The 11,536-nt window shown below is 33.7% G+C and overlaps 1 protein-coding gene across 1 annotated transcript in view; it reads left to right on the top strand.

Moving 5' to 3' along the window:
- Nucleotides 1–970: 970 nt before the first annotated feature.
- Nucleotides 971–11,536, top strand: part of KIAA0586 (KIAA0586 ortholog) — a gene marked incomplete at its 3' end in the record, with an annotated part of 75,339 nt that continues 64,773 nt past the window's right edge. Inside the window, exons 1-4 of the mRNA XM_008589531.1 lie at nucleotides 971–1,234; nucleotides 2,155–2,225; nucleotides 4,980–5,049; nucleotides 5,995–6,064. Of these exons, the coding sequence (XP_008587753.1) occupies nucleotides 1,036–1,234; nucleotides 2,155–2,225; nucleotides 4,980–5,049; nucleotides 5,995–6,064 (410 nt within the window). The remainder of the gene's footprint in view (nucleotides 1,235–2,154; nucleotides 2,226–4,979; nucleotides 5,050–5,994; nucleotides 6,065–11,536) is intronic.

The raw sequence follows: 11,536 nt of genomic DNA, 5'->3' as shown, positions 1-11,536 counted from the left end.
CTATTCGTGACTGCCTCTCTGATATCGACCCGAATCTGTCGAAACTCTATGGAAGCCTAATTTACTTAATCCCACGTCCCTAACGGTCTCCAGGAGCTACACTGTAAACAGTCCCTACTCAGCACGAGTAGTATTAACCAGTTAGGTCGGGAGCTTTTCAGGTCTTCGATGAATTTCCTGGGTTTTATTCAATGCTTAAGTCTTGTGGGCAATGTGTGGCCTTAAAAGAAAAATAAATTCACAGCTGTTTTAAATCTTTACGTCCGGAAGTTGGTTTCCGCCCGGAGGGGGATAGAAGAGCACGAGAGAGTCCATAGGTTTTTAGTTGGATGGTTTTCTTGCAGCGCATGCGTGTTGTTTCTCAAGGGCGGGCTTAAACGGAAATGGGTGTTAACCCGCGGCTACTGAAGCGGTTGTCAGATGAGACCTGTGAAGGCTGCACTGCGGTGCGGTCTGTATACGCGGAGGGGCGAATTTTGGTGCCCGATGGTTGCATCTGGAGTGGTGTGTAAGACTCTGCCTGAAAAAAAAACCCATTTAAGCCTCTTATATGGATGATTTTTTAAAAATAGCATTTCTGTTTTACCTGCTTCACTCCCCGTTCTCAACAAACCTTAACCCCGCCTTCACGCTGTGTGGTTCTGCACTGCCGGCTCTTTGATTGGGGAGAGCACTGTTCATGTGGTTATTGCTGCTCATGCAGCCATTCTCTTGTCCTCCTCTCAGATTAATTGGCAAGGTGCATTAATAGACCGAGTAGGGTTAATGGTTAAATATGACCTTCTAGTCGTCTCTAATCCTGCGTTAAATGCCAAAATTTAAATTTTCAGCTTCGTGGATATTCTACTTAGACGTTTTTTAAAGTTGATGACTGCATGTTTCAAAATGACCTTTGAAATTCACCTTTTCTTTATCGTACTCCCTTGCTTCTTCTACCCCCTCAGTCCTCAGGTGAAAATTTTGTCCTGAAGTATCACGGACCCAGGAGGAAGCTCTTCCATTCAGAACTGTGGGACTAGTTTTGTTACCAACAATATGAAAGGCTCTGAGTTTAGCCCGGAAAAGAAAAAAAAAGTTAAAATCCCAGCGAGGAGACTTCGTGAGGTAGTTTCTACAAATCAGGGAGATAATTTGGCTTTGCTGAAAGATGAATTGCCCTGTGTTCCTCCAGCACTGTCTGCAAGTAAACGTCTTCCTGTTAGAACGGAGACTAGCTTGAATGGAACATTACGTGGTATGTGATTCCATATGGGTTTTCAAGCAGTTTTCATTTTTGTAAATGTTTAGTCCTTATTTTCATTTCGTTTTTTTGTGCTTCAAACTTTAGAGGATTCTTAATGTTTAAATTCCCAAATGTAATATATGAACCTAATTTGTACTGATGTTTGAAAACGACCCAGTTCCCTGGGAAAATGGCCAGGCACAATCTACAGAATGTTTGAATGGATCAAATGAATGATACTTTAATCTTTCCTATTGTGCTTTTTCTTTGTGTGGTTTTTCGCATTGTTCTTGTTCATATTTATGATGGACACATTTAACTTGTACAGTGTGCTAATTTACCCCAGTAGTGCTTTTTACCAAAGGTTCTACTTTTTGTTTGGATAGTGCTATCCAGTTTGGCATAGTAGAAAAGCACTTCTGCCATTTGATGGCTTCCATTTTCCAATTCTCTTAACCTGTCAGTGAAAATGGAGATAACATATCTTTACCCACTTCACGTAATTGTAAAGATCAAATTAATGAATATAAGTGCAAAAACAACAAAATGCTTTTATAATGCTGCTTTTTTGGGGGGTACAGGAGTGACACCCTAACGGGTCTGCTGTTCAATCAGGCTTTCATATCATATACATATCTTATGCCTGGCAAATGATTCTACTCATAGTTTGTCCGTACCAGTGTACTGATATATTTTAAAACATTTTATGCTTATCTCACTTGACCATTAGTTTCTGAAATATCACCTGTAAAAACCTTCATTGCGATATATTTAACTGCATCTTCTTAATTTTTTTTTTTGCATGCAAAGTGTCTTCCAATTTGGGTCCCACATTAATATGGAGTTTATAATTCTTGAATCATGCCTATACAGTTTCTAAATATAAGATTATGATTTAAAAATCACTAAAATTGATTCCTTTGTTTTGTTAGATTCATCAGATTTAACTTCTGCTAGAAATTATCACCAGCCTCCATCAGAAAATCCCACTGTGTCAGAAAGGGTAAGCAAAAGGATTCTTATTTATGCTCATGTTAAAATTTTGTGTTCAAATAATGTGTTCTTAAATCATGTTTGATAATTATGTTTACAACATGCCTTGTTTTTATTCAAATATCACTTACCAAGAGAAATGTTTTATGAGAATATACTACAATTATAACTTGAATAGTGTTTGAGACATTAAAGACAATCCATAGAATAGAATATACCCATTAGTAAGATAATGTCCACTGAAAGAAATACTATAACTGAAAAAAACTGTTAGGAAAGGAAAAGGAACAGTAATGACACAATTTTAAAGAAGTGTGGTTACATATCATTCAAACTATTATAGGGCCTTTTTTTTTTGGATGGTGGTTCTTTATGAAATAACATGAAATTTTAGTGCCAAAAATATTTTAATATAATTATTATATAAAATATATATTTTATTATAATGCTAAAAATTTTATTATAATGCTAAAAATATTTAATGATAAGTATAATGTTTTGGTCATGAGATCTAATTAGATCACTTTGACCACTAGTCATAATGTTGACCTGTGTATTATCAGTTTAACAAGTCTGTATAACAAGAGAGTTTCACAATATAATATTTTGAAAATCAGAGCTGGTAAACTAAGAATTAAATTGAGACTTTTTATTTAACAATTTAGTCAAGGGCAATAAAATGTATAATTATGTGCCGTACTTGGTCCCTAAGGAAATGCCTAGCCTTTTGGCTGGTGGTTATATCTTTTTTGAGCAGGCCTTATTTAATGATTAATACTAATTGTATTCCATTATCTAAATAATTTCCCAAATATAGAGATACACTATTATTGTATAATTGAGGATAAAGGATGATCTTTGTTACGAAGGTCATCAGGCAGGATTCCATTGATGAATATGAGCTCACAACTTGATTTGCCTAATGTAATATATGCCTGCAAAGCAAACTTAATTCATTATCATTTTTATCGTAAACACAAACTGCAATCTTTTTTGCATCATGTTTTTGTTTCATAAGTGAGTGGTAAGATTACAGTGTGGATTAAGTTGACCATGTTGTTTAATGAGAAAACTGAAGGTTTGTGCCTCATATGCTCACATTTATAAACTTATTTATATCTGCTCCTATTCAAACCTATTTCTTTCTACTAACAGAAGATGAGATGTCCCTTTTCCTATTTGGGGCTAATCCTTCCATATGTACAAAGAAAACAAAAACTTAAAAAAAAATTCATTTTAGAAACTACAAAAAGAAAAAAAAATATCACACAACTAAATGAAACAACTGTTAACATTTTAAATTTTCTTCCTATGTGTATACATTTTTTATGAAATGCTATCATACTGTTTTATAATCAAGTAGTATAAGGATATCTTTCCATGCCATTGATTGAAACAACTGTTAACATTTTAAATTTTCTTCCTATGTGTATACATTTTTTATGAAATGCTACCATACTGTTTTATAATCAAGTAGTATAAGGATATCTTTCCATGCCATTGATTTTTTTTCTAGATACTTTTAATATGTTCATATAATTTCAGTGTGTATGTGTACCATAGTTTATTTGTTCATATTCCTATCATTTGACATTAAGGTTTTTCCCCCAATTTTTGATAATATAAGCAACCATGTGATGATCATTCTGGTGCATATCTGAGGTCATTTCCTAAGTATTAATTTATAAGTGTAAAATTGTTAGGTCAAAGGATAAGCACACTCCGAAGTATTTCTAAATTGCCTCTTGAGAGGCTATACCAATATATATTCTCTCCAGCAAGGTCACGAGAGGAATTATTTTCCTTTGTCTTTACCAATACAAAGCATTAAAATTAAACAAATTTTTTTTTGCCATTTTGGTAGGTAAAAAGGTACATTTTATTTTGTATTTCTTTTGTTATAGTGAAGGGGAAATTTTTTCATGTATGTGGCCATTTGTATACATTTGTATTTAATTCATTAAAAATGAAAAAGAATTACATATTTTTCTTACTGATTTATGGGAGTTCTTAATATTAATTTCCCAGGTGCATTTTATTATATTGTTAGTCTCATTGGCTTAGTTTTAGAAAGTTAACACCTGTCATCAGTGGATAGCCTGGAACAGTTTCCTTTTATGATTTTTTCCTTTCTCTTTTCTGATTTAGCAGAAAAAAAAAAAAAGAAAAGTCGTACCTAAGTCAGGTGAAGAGCAACATTGAATTAATCTAGTACTGTAAAAGTCATTGTGTCTTAGCACTGAACAGAATCTTAGGGATGAAGTCTAGGGTTACACACGTGAGCAGAAAGCTGTTTGCCACTTACTGTCACATATGTAGAGAAACCTGAGACCACATATGAGCTCAGTGTCAAAGAATGCTGTGATTAATTTGTGATGTCGTGCCATGCATTGACCATACTTATCTACTCCATTAGACTCACTGACAGATTTTCACATTTAACTGAAGCAACTGAGTTGTTAGATGACTTGCTCTGTTGAAAGTAGCAAATCGGGATTTGAATCCTAATCTCAGTACCTCATCTGCTTGCTTGTTCATTTACTCATTCATTCACTTGTCTGACAGTGCATTACTCATTCACTCAACAAATCCTTGAGTAGCTTCTAGGTACCTAAGCATTGTGTGGTGTAGGGAATGAAATATATAAAACACACAGTCTTGCCCTCCCAGAGCACAGTAGTTACATAGCTAATAAAAGGTACTTTGTATGTAATACATCAAAAAGCTTATTTAGCCTCTCACTTTTCCCTTTCATATCCCAAAGGATTTTTCTAAACATGTTGCAGTACAAGAGTTGCCTTTGGATAAAACTGAAGAGAGCAACAGACAAAATGGTAAAAGAATAGATTTTTTTGTTGTTGTTGTGATAAAATATACCTAACATAAAATTTACTATTTTAACCATTTTAAAATGTACAGTTCTGTGGCATTAAATACATTCACACTGTTGTGCAACCGTCACTACCATCCATCTCTGGAACTTTTTCATCTTCCCCACCTGAAACTATATAACCATTAAACACTAACTCCCCATTTTCTTTCCTCTCAGTCCCTGGAAACCACCATCCTACTTTCTATCTCTATGAATTTGTCTACTGTAGGTACCTCATGTAAGTGGCATCATATAGTATTTGACCATTTATGACTGCTTATTTCACTTAGTATAATGTCTTCAAGGTTCATGCAAGTTGTAACGTGTCAGAATTTCCTTTGTAAGGGTAGAACTGATTTTTAGATATTCATTCAACAGCCTTACAATTTTTGTTATTTTAATTTTAATTAGTTTTTTTCTCCCAAATTAAGCCATTAGTAGAATCTCCAAAATCCAGGAAAAAGTAATGTTAAAGGTTATTTTATTATTACCAACTATTGCGTAGGTTTGGTATTAGATATCTGTTCATGAATTCTGAATTCAAGTTTTGAATGGTCTTTGGTGAGAGATTAAAAATGTGCTTTGAAATGTTTTATTTAATGACAATTTTTAAAATAGTTGGTTTTATTTTATTCTAAGCAGTTTTCTCTTTAGAGTTTGAGCAAATGTCTCCAATTTGGCCTTGGGTTTTTTGATACAATTTTTTGTCGTAGTGTCTAGGGTTACGACTATTATATGATTACTTAGTCACTTAATTTGTTCTTTGCCTTTTTTTATTGAGAAATTGTATTGCTGAATTCCTAAACATTCCTTTAGTTTAAAAAGTTGGGATTTTTTGAGTAGCTTATTAAAAATTTAATAAATTTTCAGAAATCTGAAAATTTATTTTTGTGTCTTGATTTTGCAGCAAATGACATCTTTATTTCTCAGTACTCCGTGGGACAGAGAGATGCTCTAAGAACAGTTTTAAAGCAAAAGTAAGTTTCATTTCAGAGAATAGTTGGACCATATCTTGTGTTGAAAACCAGATTTATTTATACTTTGGGTAGAGGAAAAACTTTCTTTTCACTGTGTGAAATATATATTGTATGATGATATGTATGAAAAATTTCTCATGGTGCTGGATACCTATAATGTACTCAATAGCTGTTAGTAATTATTATTATAGGAAAGGTACTGTTCTAAGCACCATAGTACATTAACTCATTTAACACTCACAAAATCCAATGAAATGGATTCTATTACCATTCCAATTTTACAGAATCCCCATTTCATGGATGAGGAAACTGAGGCATTGGGAGTTTTCCTAAGGTCATTTAGCATATTGTTTCTGGGCTGAGATTTAAAGCCAGGCAGTCTGCCTTAGAGCCTGCTCTCTTAACCACTTCACTATACTGCTTATAGCATTGGTCATGTAGTTTCTTATGCACAATAATTATTATTTACTGTCAAAGGACATTAGACTTTTCCTGGTCAAGATCTGAGAAAGGGAAAAGCTTAGCACCTGGGTGAAGTGAAGGGAGACCATGGTTTACTCCACTTAAATGCCCCTCCCAATTTTATCTCAAACATCAATGAAATACAAAACCAACCCTGGCAACAGCACCTGATAAACATGAAACAAGAACACATCCACTAGTCTATAGGTAATTTTTATTATCATTATCATCAGTCAAGATAAATAGGATCATATTCTTAGGCTAAATGTATTCTACTCCTGAACCAGAGCAGTATGCTTCCATGCCCCTTACTTTTGAATTCTCATTTTATTCAGAAAGGAAATTTTATATTACTTCTGTAAATGTAAAGTCAATATCAACTATTCCAGATAAAAAAGAATCTAATAAATTAGAAAAAAGAAATGCAGCAGAATGTTTTCAAATGGTTCTTGGAAGTATATCAGTGTAATAAGCAAACCACTGACAAATCTAAGTCAGAAAAATGGTGAGAGAACTCTAAAGGTAGAAATTTAAAAAAGACATAATGACAGATTTAGAGGAGGTAAAAACAAATATTAAGAATATATGCAGTTGTAGCTACAAATTGAAAAATTTGGATTAAGTTAAATAACTCACCAAAATATCTATAGAACTAGAAGATTTTAATAGACCAATTACTGGGAAATAAATTGAAAGAGCTTTTGAAGAATACCTCCCAAAACAGTGATGATTTTATTTAAGTTCTTGAAAAATTTTTAAATTTTAAGAAAATTTAAGAAAATTATATTAATGTTATATATTTTGCTCTAGAACAAAGAAAAGCAAACAACATTACTCATATCATTTTAATGATGCTAATCCAGCCCAAGTACCAAAACCTAAAAATACATTTCATCAGAGATATTTTTATTTATTCTATGGTAATTTAAAAAAAAACAAAACAATTCTTGGAATAAAATAATTAAATATAACATTCTTTGGATAGCTAAAGTAAAAGAAAAAGATATAACTGTATTGATGTTATTATCTTAAATAAGTTATGAGCAAATTATATTTTATCTTATGTCAAAAGAGTAATACACAATGATTAGAGTTTAGCCCAAGAATACAGCAAAGATTTAAAAACAGTAATAGCAAATTGTAATATTGCACGTATTATGCGCCAGGCACTGTTCTCTGCACTTCTTATGCACTACTCACTTAATTTTTACAAAAGCCTGGCATGTCTAATAATGTTTCCATCTTACAAATAAGGCATAGAGTGGATTAAGTCACCCAGGCAGTCTGGCTCCAGAGTCAATGCTCTTAACCATTACTTTACTAATAATTCATGATCTATTAATATATTTACATCATTTAATCAAATAAAAGTATATGACAAGCACAACAGATTACATTTAATAAAATTTCATGTCCATTTCTTACCTCATTACACATAAACATCTTTAAAGCTAAGAATAGAATGACACTTTCTTAACATGAAGGAAAACATTTGTTGCAAACCTATAGTTTTATATTGTTTAATAGTCAATATATTGTTTAACAGCAAAACTGGGAACAAGACAAGATGCCCATTTTTTTTTTTTTTTCGTGACTGGTAAGGGGATCGCAACCCTTGGCATGGTGTCGTCTGCACCACGCTCAGCCAGTGAGCCCACTGGCCATTCCTATATAGGATCTGAACCCGCGGCGTCAGTGCTACCAGCGCAGCACACTCTCGAGTGAGCCATAGGGCCGGCCCAAGATGCCCATTTTTTTTTTAAACTTTATGTGGAAGTTCTAACTGTGGCAGTTTAATAAGAAAATGAAATCAGGTATGGATATTGGAAGAGAGAAGACAAAATTATTATTTGTAGAAAATATTGTGTAGTTAGAATATTCAAGATCTCTAACTTAGAAATTTTTGTGCTAATGAAAGTTCAGAAAGGTGACCAGGCAATTAGCATGTTATCCAATAATAAAATGGAAAAAAAATTACCATAGCAACCCCCCACCCAAAAAAAAAAAAGAAGTTAGGAATATTCATAAACTGAAATCTGTAGGAACTATGAAGAATTATGAAACTTTGCCAAGGGAATTACCAAAGACTGGGAGAAATTAAGAGATTCAAGAGATTCAAGATGTTCTTGAATGGGAAGACTGAATAATGCAAAAACATAAGTTCTTCCAAAATTAACTTACAGGTTATGCTGTAGTCAGTATTTTTTTCTTTCTTTTTCTTTTTTTTTGAGAATAAGTTGTAGATGGAATTTGGAAATGAAGTCATTCTAAAATTTACCTGGAAGAACATACAGTTGAGAAAATCTATGAGGGTACTTCAAAAAGTTCATGGGAAGATTTGTATTAACTTTTAATTCTATTTTTCCAGAAACTTTTTGAAGTACCCTCATGTGTGTGTATAATTTTCTGTGCACACACACGCACACATAGATAGTTAAGAATCCATACATAGAGAATACATACAGTTGAGAATAACTAAGATAATTTTGGAAAAACAAAAATAAAAACAGAATGATGAAGAACTTGCTATATTTGATATTATAACGTACTCGAAAGCTATAAGAATGAAAAGTAATAGACTGGAGGCTTCGAGGAATGAAGAGTCTGGCCAGATTGCCTAGAAAAAGGGGAGAACATCCTTACATGTGACTGGAGCGATAAGCAAGGGGCTAGGTTTTGAACTCCCGTAAAGGAGTGTGATTTTTAAGAGAAATGGCAAATCATTTCAAAGTTTTAAAGAATGAGTTATATTTCTTAAAAGACTGACTCTGGTAGCCATCTGAAAAAATGGGTTGAAAGAAGGCTGGACTGTCATACAGGAAACCAATTGGTATGGAGTTTTCAGGGATCTGTTTGAGAGATGAATTAGATTGGTCCTGAATACACTGGGGAATGGTGGGATGGGAGTGGGGAATCATGCTGAATTGGAGTGGAGTAGACAGATTTGGAAGATGATTTGCAAATAGAATTGACGGGCATCATTAATTAGGTGGGAGGGTGAGGAAAGGACGAATTCCAGATTTTTGGCTAGGATGAATTCCAGATTTTTGGCTTGCACAAATACATGGTCCGTAGTATCATTCACTGAGAAAGGGAATCCTTGGGAAGGAGTCCTTGAGGAAATATATTCTGTATTGGGATGGGCAAGTTTTTGAGGTACCTATGAGACAAACATCCAGGTAAAAAAATGTTCGGTAGGAAATTGAATGAAAGGCACCTCGCTCAGCCAGTGAGCGGCCGGTCTGTATGTGGGATCCGAACCCTCAGCGGGAGCGCCGCCGTGCTTCCCAAGCGGCGCACTGTAGCAGTGCGCCACCGGGCCGGCCCAGTGATGAAATTTTATAGTAATGAGAGAGAAGTGTTAATCTGACAGAGAAAGATCTTTGGGAATTGGGTCCTAACTCTGCCACTTACTAGTTCTGTGACTTTGATCAAGTAACTCCCATTACCTCTGTGGACCTCAGTTTCTTCACCTGTAAAATTAGGAAATTAGGATAGATGACCTATACAGTTCTCCCACTGATATAATTCTATGACACTCGTCATGTAATTGTGATGAAATAATTGACAAAACTTGATGACTCAATTGGGTATGAGAAGGTAAGCAGATAAGAAGCCAAGGTAATTTCAAAATTTTGAGACAGAGAAAACTGCTTTTAGTAGAAATGGGGAAATATCAAAGAGGAGTAAGTTTAAGAGTTCTGTGCTACCTTTAAAAATCAAAGAGGGAAACTCAGCAGCTGCAGATGGAACGTTTCCCTGTTGATTTTGCTTAGACTTACATAGGGACTCTTCAGTATTTTCAGTGGTTCCTTTCATTGTTTTCTTTGAGGTCAAATATAGAGCAAAACTGGGCAGCCACTCTTTTAGTATTTATTAGTATTTAGTTAAATGTCTTATTGTAAATATGAATCTATTTGCTTACTCATTTTTAATCCAGACTGCCTAATAATGTGTTTTGTGCCCATTTTAATAAACTGGTTATCATTTATTAATTAAATCTAAATGAGCTAGAATTCAGAAAATTCCTCTCAGGAGTTTTAACAATCCCACTTGGGGACATTATGCTAAGTGAAATAAACCAGGCACAGAAAGACAAATACTGCATAATCTCATTTGTATGTGGAATCTGAAAAAGTTGAATTAATAGAAGCAGAGAGTAGAATGGTAGTGGCTGGAGGTTGGGGGGAATGCGGAGATGTTGGTCAAAGGGTACAGTTTCAATTAGGATGAATAAATTCTGGAGATCTATTGTACAGCATGGTGACTACAGTTAATAATAATGTATTGTATAATTAAAAATTGCTAAGAGAGTAGATCTTAAATGTTGTGACCACACACACACAAAAAGTAACTATGGGAGGTGATGGATATGTTAATTAGCTTGATTGTGGTGATCAGTTTACAATGTATACATATATCAAAATATCATGTTTTAACCATAAATATATACTATTTTTATTTGTCAATTGTACCTCAGTAAAGGTGGAGGAAAAAAATAGTTACAATATATACATCAATAATGTTATAATTCATATAAAAAGTATTTGGGTAATAAAATTATTGGTGATTTAAAAACGCCTCTTGAGTTGTCTGCCTTTTGGAGTAAAACTTGGTTCTTGAATTCTTAAAGTTTTTCCTGCTTGTTTTTAATTTGTACTTCTTGATTATGTATCATTGTAACTGTACCATGCCTTTTTCATTTGTGTAAGTCTTATTTTCTTTTTTTTTTTTTCTTTTTTTTTTTTTTTATTTTGTCAATATACAATGTATATGATTATTATGTCCCTTCACCGACACCTCCCGCCCTCCTCCCTCTGTCCCCTCCCCCCCAAGCACGCCCTTCTCGTTCGCTTGTTGTAACAACTTCAAAAAAAAGTATAGTAATCTTCTTCCCCACCCCCCACCCCCCGGTTTTTTTTTTTTTTTTTGTGGTTTTGTGTGCGAGCATTTTTTTTTTTTTTTTTTTTTTTTTCTTTTTTTTTTTTTTTATTTTGTCATTATACAATG

The sequence above is a fragment of the Galeopterus variegatus genome, unplaced genomic scaffold (genome assembly GCF_000696425.1).
Source record: "Galeopterus variegatus unplaced genomic scaffold, G_variegatus-3.0.2 Scaffold5501, whole genome shotgun sequence".
In the NCBI taxonomy this organism is placed as follows: domain Eukaryota; kingdom Metazoa; phylum Chordata; class Mammalia; order Dermoptera; family Cynocephalidae; genus Galeopterus; species Galeopterus variegatus.
This window is presented reverse-complemented; position numbering and strand designations above follow the sequence as displayed.